Below are 11,646 nucleotides of genomic sequence, written 5' to 3'. Positions count from 1 at the left end.
TTTTACATGTTACTGGTTCAATATTACTGACATCTTACGCTCATCAATATAACAGCTTTGGGAAACTTAAATGCTTTAAATTTTCTTCCGATAACTAGCCAGTACTGTATTGTAATAGTCCGTTTAAAACATGTTCTCATAACATCACACAATTTGCCAAACCTAAATAAAAAATAAAAATACTCCTCGCTTTTTAATTGTTGCAAATAAGTATCAAAAAGACGTTCTTTTGATGACAAACGATAATAAAGCTAACTTTACTACCATAAACGCTTTAGTAAAGCTGTTTAAAAGGAGTGTAGGTACCTGAGTGTACCACTATAATAGTATAATGTTGCAACGGGCTCATAACAATGTTAGGAATTTCCACGATGTTCCCGTAAATTGTAGTCGTCAGAAATCTCCTCATCACAAGCTTCTTGCCATTCTTTGAGTAAAACTGAAAATGAGTTAAGGATTCTTTGAGGTAACAACTTAAGTTAACTAAGTATCGCAACGAACATTTGCTGAAAGGAATTCGCAGAACACTCTCGATTCAGAGTATTATTTGTAAACATTACTTTAATTTTGTTGTGTTGTAAAAACGTTTTCATTTATGTCTTGTTAAAACTTTTAACTGGTCCCGTTTTACAATATTATCAAAGATTTAATAATAGAGTTCATGTCTAAATAACATCTGGAAAGGTCGATCGATCATAAGGTTAAGCAGCGCAAGACTCGGCCGATTCATGGATGTGTTCCATGTTCACATCTACAGGATTGGATTAGATTGGTGGGTCTGTACCTTCATTTTTAATACGCATATACTTAGAGCCGCACGAGGTAAGGTTGGAAGCAGACCCAACATGGTGTTGATGATGTTAAAGATTTTAATAATAGCACAGATTACTATAATGATAAAAGTAAGTATTGGTATCGTATTCCATAACAAGAACATATCGATAAGTAGGTAACATAGATGTACAGCACAATGCGCCAATATATGTTTTCCACCTGACTTCACAACGCAATATCATTTGAATGAATGGATATGGAGCGATAATATTATTGTTTCAATATAGCCAACCAAGCCAAAACAATAACCGATGTGGGAAGCAACAGCATAGATCTTCTACGTCTGTAGATCCTGATTTGGGCATTGCTTTCAATTACTGAAATACTTATTAATTTCATGTGTATAACATCCAGTTTCTTCATCAAAAGTAAAATCGTAAAAGCCAAAGTAATGTCATAAAGTAATAGCCATGAAAAATGAATTGAATTTGACCGTTACTTTTACTTTATGACATTACTTTGGCTTTTACTTTTGATGAAGAAACTGGCTGTAAATCTGTCAGCTCGTCAATAGATTGACCTCCAATACTAAGTATTCTCTACGTCCAGTTTGTCAAACCACTCGTACGAGTAACTAAGTTTGTATATCGTTATCATATCGTTATCGACTCGTTTTATCATCGTATATCGCAGTACTCGAGTGTTGATCGCGATAAAATCGGCCCAATTGATTTTCCCGATACAATCGAGCATATTTGGCCCTTGTTTTATTGTTTCGTGTGTATGAGCTTTCATTATCGCTATAGATTAGTTTTGGTTGAACATAACCAGCTATGAAGCATATTCAGGTGTTTTGATGCTAATTGTCTCACAAGCCTTATTTCAAAGGTACCTACATAAATTAATTGAAATGACCAAAATGTTATATTCCGACGATTTTTTGTAGGTACATAGAAATTAAACTGTGAAAGGCAAGGTTCCTAAAGAAAAATAGAATCACTTAAATTCAGACTAGTACCAAAAATAATAATGGCTCTCTAGCGTACACTAATATCTTCAACACATATCTAATAGAATCGTTCCGAGAAAATAGAACAATTTTCTAATAATAAGTGAATCGGTAAACATGTTCTAATGACATTGTTGACAGGATTACGGAATGTCCAATAACCCTCTCGCGGCATTCATCTTCGCTAAAGTTTGAACTCATTAAAAATTTCGTCAGCGTATAAATAGTTTAGAACGAAAGACTAATTAATAGTGTTAGATCCTTATGAGAAAAGCTCACGCAAGGTTCGGGTGCCCTATTTGAATTCATCAATACATCAAATGTATTCAAATCTGTGCTAGAGATAAGATGAAACTAAATATCATTTTAGCATAAAATCGAAGACCCAGATCTTACCACGTAGTAAATATGAGCCTATAGTAAGCAAAATCCTTTCATCGTCTGAGAGGAGGCCTGTGCCCAGCAGTGGGACGATAAAAAGGGTGTAACAGAAACAGTAGGCAAAACGTGGGCTGGACAATAATGGTACTGGTTCAAAAAATGTTTAGGTATTGGCATAAGATACAGTCTTCAAACCATCGTAACAACTTCTAAAAGTTAAAGGAAAACATTCACCTAAATGTCCCAGCCTATTCACAAAATGACTTTCAAAGTGTTCCACGTTCGAACTTATCAAACGATGTTTAAAAGAAGTGAAATTGTCTCCGGATCTGTAAAGGGGTGCTAACACAACAGTAGCATCGTTATTCCATCATAACGAGTGTTTGATCTAACTGTTCAACAGGTAGGTATCGGATATTCCGCAGTGTAAACAAATTCTGAAGATGACTGTACTCGGCCGATTGTAGATCGTGTCTCTGTCTAGAGGTGGCATTCCGAGCGTTCTGCGGTGGTAGCGGATACGAATTGTTATTTGACTTTTTCGAGGCACCTTTATTATTTTTCTTCGCAAGTTAAAAGCCTCGATTTATACACGTGGACATTAATGAGTACAGTTCTCGGCTCTGCAGGAAATTTTCCCCTCATTTGTCCCTTGCACCCATCTCTAAATTCTTCATAGGTCTACTTTCACTTTTTGAAGAACCGAAAGTTCTGTTTCTTGCAACTCAATTTAAATATTCTGTTATCCTGAGATAAACATTATTGGTAGGATAATATCCACATAAATTTTAATAGCTACACATTTCGCCCTTAATATTTTGTTAAGTAGGTATTTCTGAAAGAATGGTATGGAGGTTTGGGAATTTATTTTGCATTTACTGCAATTTCACGAAATGTTTGATGCTTAATTTCATTGCTTTTTCATAATAATTTATTTAAATGTCTTTACATTGACCAGACCAAAGCAAAAAGCTTCTTTTTACTATTTTTGTAGAAAACACCTCTAAAGAGTAAGCACTTTGAAAGTAGGATTAACGGAACTGATTGATTGAATAATGAAGTCAACATAAACATATGAGAAGAAACTAATTATATCATTAGCTAGTCGCAGAAATATCGTTCATAACAAGCGCGCTATACTTTCAGATATATTATACTAGACAAATAGCCGCACGTTATAAACTAGCCCTAATAATCTTTACCCTTACAATCACAAATGGCTGATTGAAAAACTGAAAAGTTTGTGTGGCACTAATTTAATGTTTTCAAATCTCTATTGTGTAATTTAGGTACAGAAATATTGTCCGTCTGTGATCTATCATCATCTTAAGTTTTCTTTGAAAGAACTCGGGAAACCTTCGTTTCGCTGTTCTGCGTATTTTTGACTTTTTTGTTTTTAATTTGGGCTAAATTTTTTCTATCGGCTGCTCTCACTTCTACGTTATTGCTAGTACATAATTACCTTACCTATTTGGCGGTCACATTCATAAAGAATTGAATAACCTTAAAGTTAAATATACAATGAATTTCACTGTTTTAAACAATAAGAGCACCATGCCAATTCTTGTTATCTTTATACTTATAACTTACATCACCGAACCGACAAGGCACAAATATTAATAAAGATTACCGCAACTGCCAAGTCGAATATAACCTCTAAAACAGCGAAGCAAAAATCGGCGAGCTTGTAGAAAGCAATAAAGCCGTAGCCTGGGGCGATGGATAAATATCGGATCGTTTGCAAACAGCCCAACGTGTGCCTTGCCCCAGACGACTGTAAATATCTCGACGAAGAAAGTGCGGCCACGTGGCACCCACGCGCCGCGCTACGCCCCAGCCCGAATATTAAATGTTTCATCTTTATTTTGTTACCCCGTGGATTACAACACTGTTTAAGTTGCCCGGGGTAGTTAATAAGTCCCTTTTCATAGAGGTGTGCAGTGGATCTCTAGTGATTTATGAGCTAATCCGAAAACCTGTTTGCACACTTTTTGTATTTGGCAATTTTTGACTATTTATAGCTAAAGCTTACTTGCTACCGATTTTAGTTGAGCACGCATCAAACTTATGTGGACAGGAGATATGTGCAGGTAGCGGCACTGTGGCTACAAAACATCTAATCTGAATAATAATATGCTACAGTTACAAAAAAATTACATTCTTTTTTTAAATAGGTTTTAGTTTGATAACTGACATCTTCATGAAGCCACGTTTCACAGTTCAAAACAAAAAACAAAATGACAAGAATGTGACAGTTTTTCGTGACGTAAAATTCTTATTTTTATGAAAATGATAAAATAAAAAATCCACAAAAAAATATAATTAAAAAATGATAATATTGAAATAAAATATTATAATTTTTTTTTGTCACTGAAGGCACTATAGCTATTGTGCAGTAAAATGGCTTCGGCGTAAGTACTTTCATAACAATCATCTTCATATTGTGAACTGTGGATTTATAATCATGAAAAGTAGGTATAAGCTCATTGTCATTGGTGATTACTGCTGGTATTCGAGCTGTGGCAGATTTGCCGTTCACGCATGCCGAATGCTGGAAGTGTGGGACTGAGCAGTCAAATTACCTAGACGCTGCGACACCAATTTGTGAATTGAATTGCCACAGCCAATTCTGAAAGCGAAGCGGAGCGATGAAGTTGAGTTTCTCCGCTCAGTGGATAGCATTTAGTGAGCGCAAACAAGATATCTAACAGAATACGGAAATTCTTTGGTTTTTAAAAAGATTTCATCGCTCCGCTCTGATTTGGGGGTTTACGGGCTGCTTACGAGGACTAACATGCTGTATAGTATAACGTGTTGATGGCCAATGAAAATGAGCCATAACATTAAAGTACCGAATAATAATAATCAGCTCTCTAAACATGGGTTTTATTAAGGAGTACCACAACAGACATAAACGTAGGAAGGCATTATGTGAAGCCTTTGCCTAAAAATCACTGTTGTTCCCCAGGTGTTGTGTATGCCGCGATAACCACCAAAGTGGTGGCCAATCGGCTGGTGGGAAAAACTTACCACTGATCTGCTTAGTGCCTCGTGACGACGCGCAAAATACCAAACAGACGGGTGGCAGTGGCCGACCCCCGCCCTCTGCGGGTCCGAGTCGAGAAGATTTGAACGACTTTCATCTTCTGGACGATGAGTACATTAAGAAACACTTCAAGCTGTCGCCAAGACCGCTTTATCTTGATCCGTTCAGGTATCTATTGTTGTTATCGTATCACTGCGGGTGCCCGCCCTTCCTCTCTCAAAATTACTGAACAGATTTTGGTGAACTCTACAGTCACAGTTAGGGTTGCCAACTATACTGTTTTAAACAGTATTCTACTGTTTTTCACTAAATTATACTGTTTACTGTTTAACAAAAAAAAAGTATACAAAATACTGTTTTCAGCAACAAAATGCAGACACATTGTTATGTGTTACATTTAGACGCTCACAATTTTTTTTTAAATATTATTTTTATAAAAATAATAAATAAATACTGTTTGTTTTGCTAAAATACTGTTTAATAATCTTCATAGACCTTAATATACTTTATTTCTTGTAAAAAAAGTTGGCAACCCTAGTCACAGTAGTTCGAAGGATTACATCATTCTCGATAATACCTTCGGGATATAGCTACAAACGCAGGATAGGTACAGTTAGTTATTCACTTTATAGCAGCGTAAAAGACAGAAGTTGATGTTCCTCGCTGGGAACGATCCGGTTGATTCCGTTTTGCATAACTAAATCCAATTGCATAAGGTGCGCCACCTATCGGTCGCTCTCCTCATTACCCACATTTAGGGTATAAGGCGATTCTCACACTACCCCGCATGATGCAGCGTAGCGCGTGGATGCGTGTTCTTCCGTTGCCTGTTAGGCGATCTTCACACTGCCCCGCATCATGCTGCATATTGCGTGTCGACGCACCTACGTGCAGGTCTAGACTCCCTCAGGAACGCGCGTAGGTGCGTCGACACGCAATATGCAGCATGATGCGGGGCAGTGTGAAGATCGCCTAAGTGGTGTAAGGTGCACTGCGTGCAACTTTGTTTTCTGATCACTTTATGATTTATGCCATGTCTGTCTAAGATCGTCGCGTTATTACTACATCAACACATCCATCCCAATTTTCCCGCTTGTAATAATAGTTTTATTTGATAAATGCATAACATTTTTTCGTTCTCAACCAGGCGACCTCTAATTACGTTCCCTATGGGTCAAGAAGGATCCTCGAACTTCAATTTGGCACGCAAATATAAAGTGAACCAACAGATTCTAGACGGATTCTTGGACCCAAGCGAAGCCATTTCTGCACCAAGTGTCTTCGTAAGTATCTGTCCATCCACCTCTGGAATTGTAGACCAGCCCTCTACGACATGCAAGTAAAATGCTTGTAAAACCTATGACAGCTAGCGCCCTCTATTGGTTAAAATAAGAATTGGCAAGCGCCGCCTAACGCAAAGTGTGTAACTAATTGCGAGACCGTTAACATATGATAAGATAGATGGCGTGGCATCACATAAACTTTTTATTTCAGCCTTATGCCAAATCGGAAACAGAGAACAAAAGCAAACCCAGCCAGGAAGATGAAGAACTTATTTATATACTCCAGTTGCCAGATTGGGAATATACATGCCCGGTCCACAACCAAACAGTCAGGACTCCAAGGTTCTTCCCTTGTTTTATTAATTTGTTTGAAAAAGATCCTCGTGACTTTTTAAGTGTTTGACAACTAATCTTTTGGCAACATTTTTTTTATTTTAAAGATAACAAACCTTTTTCTTTTATAGATTTATATGGCACTCCTGCAAGAAACAGAAAGTAACTTCTAAAAGCAGCGAACCGACACATGGAGGAGGACCTATGAACAAACCAAAACCTTGGTTGTTGAGTAGACATACAGATTTCGATTTAATGTCTCAATGGTAGAAACACGTTGAGGCCTGCTAACTTGTTAAAATTGAAGTAAAAATAAAACTAGTCTCGTCACGGATTTTATTTTTTATTACCTACTGTAATAACTCATTATTAGGCGGCCCGCTAGACCTACATTGAGCTCTATTACAAAAAAAATATACAAGTATCTTGGCGCTTAAAATCTTTCTCTCACATTCTCACACTAGGCACTCCCACAGTCTACTTTGTTCATTCATCGTTTAGGGAGCGCCTTAATTGCTAACCAATAAAATAAGCCGCGTCCAGGTTTTGTGAGGCACACGCTACGAGCGATAGCTTGACCCGAACCTAAGATCTGAACATTAAGTTGGTATAATTTCTGAGAAGTAATTCAATAGCTTGCCTCGCAATGTTAATGCATATGACATACATAATGTGAAATTTGGATTGAAGCATCCCAAACAATGAGTCGGTCCAATTTTTGATAATTTTTGGAGGTCGAGACTTTCGTCGTTCACGGCACCTCGGCTTATTTTACTTTGTTTTTTTTTTCAATGAAGCTTTCATTAAAGTTGCAGGTAATTTTTTTTATACATGTAAAACTCACTGACTCTCGCCAGGAATTTCACTTGCGTCCTGTGGTAACCACTTCACGCACTAGGATTAAAAGTAGCCAATGGCCTTCCTCAGTTCAGGCTAAGGTGCTCTCTAGTCGGTCAATATAAATGCGCAATATCACGATAAAACATTTTACAAATGAAAATTGTCTATGCTAAAAATCTATTTTATAAATCGATCTGATAATGATCTGATAACGATCTGATAAAATTGGTACATTGGTTCCATAAAATTTACGTAACTGCGACTTCATGCCTGTAGCACACCTCCGCTGCGAAACCCAAAGGGCGAAACCGCCACAGTTTCGCTGTGAGTTGTGAGTTGTTGGGCGGCGAAACAATAGCGAAATTCCTTGTTCTAACGTACAAAACTGACTATGATGTTGTCTCTTACTAACATGATTTCGCTCATTTGCTTAGGCGCCGTCTACATCTCCGCCCGTTGTCCGCCATTTTGGAGCGGTTCCGCGTGTATCTCGGACGCGTCTGTAGCAATCGACAATTTTTATGAGCGAAATAGGAATAATGGATTTGGAATTTACTGAAAAACTTATACAAGTAGTGAGAAATAGACATAGTAAGATTAGTTCTTCCTCTGATTCCGAAAGCGACGACATTTTCTTTCGATTCTTATTTCTCAACTGTTCTAGTTTTAGGTTTCGCTCTGTTTCGCTATTATAGTTTCGCTTAAGTGTAGTACTGTTGCACAGCGAAACTCACGCAGCGGTTACGCAGTTGTTGTTTCGCAGCGGAGGTGTGCTACAGGCATGAGTTGTTGGGCGGCGAAACAATAGCGAAATTCCCTGCTCTAACGTACATTCCCTGGCGGACAACTGGCGGACAACGGGCGGAGATGTAGACGGCGCCTAAGCAAATGAGCGAAATCATGTTAGAAATCGACAACGTCATAGTCAGTTTTGTACGTTAGAGCAGTGAATTTCGCTATTGTTTCGCCGCCAAACAACTCACAACTCACAGCGAAACCATGGCGGTTTCGCCCTTTGGGTTTCGCAGCGGAGGTGTGCTACAGGCATAAACAAAATAATGAAACACCGAAATATTCCGCTCAACCTACATTTCTTTTATCGAACCTTCGCGGAACAAAAAAAGAGTCCTATCAACTTTAGATTTGTCGTGGCTTGGGCCCATTGACTAAGCATTCTACAACTAGTGCCTTTAGACTTTACATAGGTATATTACATTGACATATATTCTACATATATATCGATGGTATATTATATGTTCTCAGAAATAAATGAAAAAATAAAATATGATTTAGTTACTTGAATACTTTTAACTAGGAATGATAATAGAACTAGTTCTATATTTTATTACTTAGCCTTCTACTGATGAATGTAAGCCTTCCCAATAAGCAAAATCCTGAGTAAGTGGAGACGAAATGTTTTTATAACGAAATCCTATATTTTTTTGTTTAAAAACATGAATGCTTAGCAGCGGTTCTGCTTTAGTGGAGTCTGAAGTCTGAACCTTAAGTTCCCACAGCTAGATATAGGGAAATGAGGTTCTACTTGTCCAGGAATATTACTGACCATTACATAGACAAAAAGATTTCATTATTTCAAATTAAAAATATTGTAAATCTTCATCATTCAACAAAAAATTCTAAATTTTTTGCAGAAAAACATCAAAAAATTAGTTTTTTAAATACCTAATACTTCAAACATTTTCGCGATGACTACAACCAATAATGTTTTATCTAAAGTGGCTGATATGTAAGTTATAAGTTAGCTTTTTTTTTACCATTATTTTTTAAGTGCCTACTCAAAATTGCCAAGAACACAATTTCTCTCAAAGGTGCTACACGCGAAGCAAAATCCTAGTGTTTTTATAGTCAGGACATGCTTCAGAAATTCATTTCTTGATCAGCGTCGAAATGGTCAGTCGCAATAGTGTAGAAACGACAAAAATTAGGTTATTTTTCTCTTAGTTCTGTTCAAAGACACTTGCTCCATTTTTTCTTTAAGTTCGTATATAGGTACGTGCCTACGTGTCCAGGGAGGAAAAGTTTTAATAGTTTAAACCTGCATCAGGATGTTTTTGTTATTTTTTTTTTTTTTTTGTTATTAGCCCCATTTTGAGACCTGGATTTGATGCACTGAATATGACAGCCCCGCTGATCGTGCAAATGAACTCTGAAGGAAAATGGGAGAATACAAGGCCTGCAAACATGGATGAAGAACGTCTTAAACAAGTTATTCAACATTTAGTCAAGTCTGACGCAATTTCTGCTGCTCAGAGCTATTGCTGTCAATGTGCTGCGGAAAACCAGGTACCTAACATATATACATAGGTGTAAATCCTTTTTAAGATAAATGCTAAATTAATGAGGGTCGTTTTGGGATCGTGTTTGACGGAGAAGTATAGAAGCAGAAAACGTGATAAACTAGACCAACTAACCTCCTTTTTCTATTACAGTTACCAAAGACCAGTCCACAATACATACCTGTGGTTATGATGCCGATATATTCTGCTGATAAATGCCCCTTTGACATGGATTGTGAAGTTGAAAAGATAAAAGAAGCAGAGAAGAGTAAAACAAAGAAACCAAGCAAGAAGAACAAATCAGAAGTTGAGGCGAAGGAAGAGAAAGAGAAGGATAAAATTAAGCGCACAAAAAAGCGTGGTTTTGTTATGCAACGTCTTACAGACTTCGATTTATTATCGCAATGGTGATACTAAATAAAACGCCTTTGAAAAAAATAGTAAAGTTTTGTAAAGTTTATTACTGTTTAATATTACATAAATAGCGCTGAAGCTTAAAGACATTTTTAATTTGTATACCTATTTAAGTACTCATAAAACCGCTTTGTATAATAGCTTAATTAACACGCGCCCTTTGGCTCTCCTAAAATTTTTGCTCTTACAAACGAAACCACCGGGTAAGGTAGAGGTCAGATCGATGAAGGGATAGTCTTCATATTCATATCGTTCTGTCGCTGTTTTCCCTGATTTCCGTTCATTTACGTGGACGTATTTTTTATATCAGTATAGGTATTCAATTCAAAACCGTGACAACTGACACCCAGAATCCAGAAGATGCCGTTTGACTTGAATAAATAAGTACGTTTCGTTATACGTTATACCTCAAAATTATATGACTCCCTCAGTTGCACAAAGTTCCATAAGAGTTAATGCTTGTTTAAATATGGTTTAAATCTATTGTTGACACTTTCTTTGTCAACCAGATAAAAAGGGGTTAGCAATAGATTTAATGAAGCTTTAATTTTAATGGAGCTTTGTGAAACTGACGGTTTATCTGTTTATCTCTATTTACGGTTTTTTTTATCATTTTCTTAGCTAATGACTAGATGGCGCTGATCTAGGTACGTGAATGCAAGGAACGGAACGTCATATCCTATCAATCAATATAATTCTAAGCTCGATGGTTATCAACAATGAGGGTTTTTGAAATTTTTTCTGCCACCGGGTGGCGCCACGTATGCGTCTGGTCCAAACAGCTGTCAAATAGTATGGAATTGTAGGTGCCGAACTTATTGTTTATTGAAATTCTGTTATATTGGAAGTGTTATTGATTTTATTATGGACTACGGTCAGAATAAGGTTTCCGAACTAAAAATTGAGCTAAGAGAGAAGGTGCAAAAGTCACTGGTACTAAGGAAAAGCTTGTTGAAAAATTTGTTAACGCAATATGATTTAGTTTTTTTTATTTACTCAACCGCAATAGTAAAACAATAATGCAGTGCTTTAATTATAAAATAAAAAAAACACTAAAATCGTTCACTATTCATAGTAAAGATAAGCACTTTGACAGTTATTGGACCTGACGACTCGGTGCTGCCACCTCGTGGATTGCCATTTTAGAAAACCCTCATTAAAAAAAAACTGAAAATAGTGAAGCTCGATAAGAGCTCGATGCTTCGAAAACATTTTCTTTTAAACTTGCCTTTTTTCCATATGGCAATTCAACTAAAATTTGGTTTCTAG

At 36.9% G+C, this 11,646-nt stretch overlaps 2 protein-coding genes across 2 annotated transcripts; both read left to right on the top strand.

Annotated features, from left to right (window-relative positions):
* Positions 1–4,387: 4,387 nt before the first annotated feature.
* Positions 4,388–7,160, top strand: LOC110378191 (uncharacterized). The gene is made up of 5 exons (XM_021337343.3): positions 4,388–4,575; positions 5,133–5,378; positions 6,358–6,493; positions 6,705–6,835; positions 6,958–7,160. The coding sequence occupies exons 1-5, from the start codon at positions 4,565–4,567 to the stop codon at positions 7,094–7,096; spliced, it is 663 nt and encodes a 220-aa protein (XP_021193018.1). The 5' UTR covers positions 4,388–4,564; the 3' UTR covers positions 7,097–7,160.
* A 2,094-nt stretch (positions 7,161–9,254) lies between these two features.
* Positions 9,255–10,455, top strand: LOC110378192 (uncharacterized). The gene is made up of 3 exons (XM_021337345.3): positions 9,255–9,413; positions 9,769–9,970; positions 10,117–10,455. The coding sequence occupies exons 1-3, from the start codon at positions 9,373–9,375 to the stop codon at positions 10,372–10,374; spliced, it is 501 nt and encodes a 166-aa protein (XP_021193020.1). The 5' UTR covers positions 9,255–9,372; the 3' UTR covers positions 10,375–10,455.
* The last annotated feature ends 1,191 nt before the right edge of the window (positions 10,456–11,646 follow it).

The sequence above is a fragment of the Helicoverpa armigera genome, chromosome 1 (genome assembly GCF_030705265.1).
Source record: "Helicoverpa armigera isolate CAAS_96S chromosome 1, ASM3070526v1, whole genome shotgun sequence".
NCBI classification, from domain to species: domain Eukaryota; kingdom Metazoa; phylum Arthropoda; class Insecta; order Lepidoptera; family Noctuidae; genus Helicoverpa; species Helicoverpa armigera.
The sequence above is the reverse complement of the archived record's forward strand: the minus strand, read 5'-3'. Positions and strand labels throughout refer to the sequence as shown.

Bases quoted from the DNA above. Each gene is read 5' to 3' on its own strand.
- LOC110378191 (XM_021337343.3), top strand. The intron at 5,379-6,357 runs GTATCTATTGTT...GTTCTCAACCAG, and splicing joins CTTTATCTTGATCCGTTCAG to GCGACCTCTAATTACGTTCC. The intron at 6,494-6,704 runs GTAAGTATCTGT...TTTTTATTTCAG, and splicing joins TTTCTGCACCAAGTGTCTTC to CCTTATGCCAAATCGGAAAC.
- LOC110378192 (XM_021337345.3), top strand. From the start codon at position 9,373: ATGACTACAACCAATAATGTTTTATCTAAAGTGGCTGATAT. The intron at 9,414-9,768 runs GTAAGTTATAAG...TTTTGTTATTAG, and splicing joins TTATCTAAAGTGGCTGATAT to CCCCATTTTGAGACCTGGAT. The intron at 9,971-10,116 runs GTACCTAACATA...TTTCTATTACAG, and splicing joins AATGTGCTGCGGAAAACCAG to TTACCAAAGACCAGTCCACA.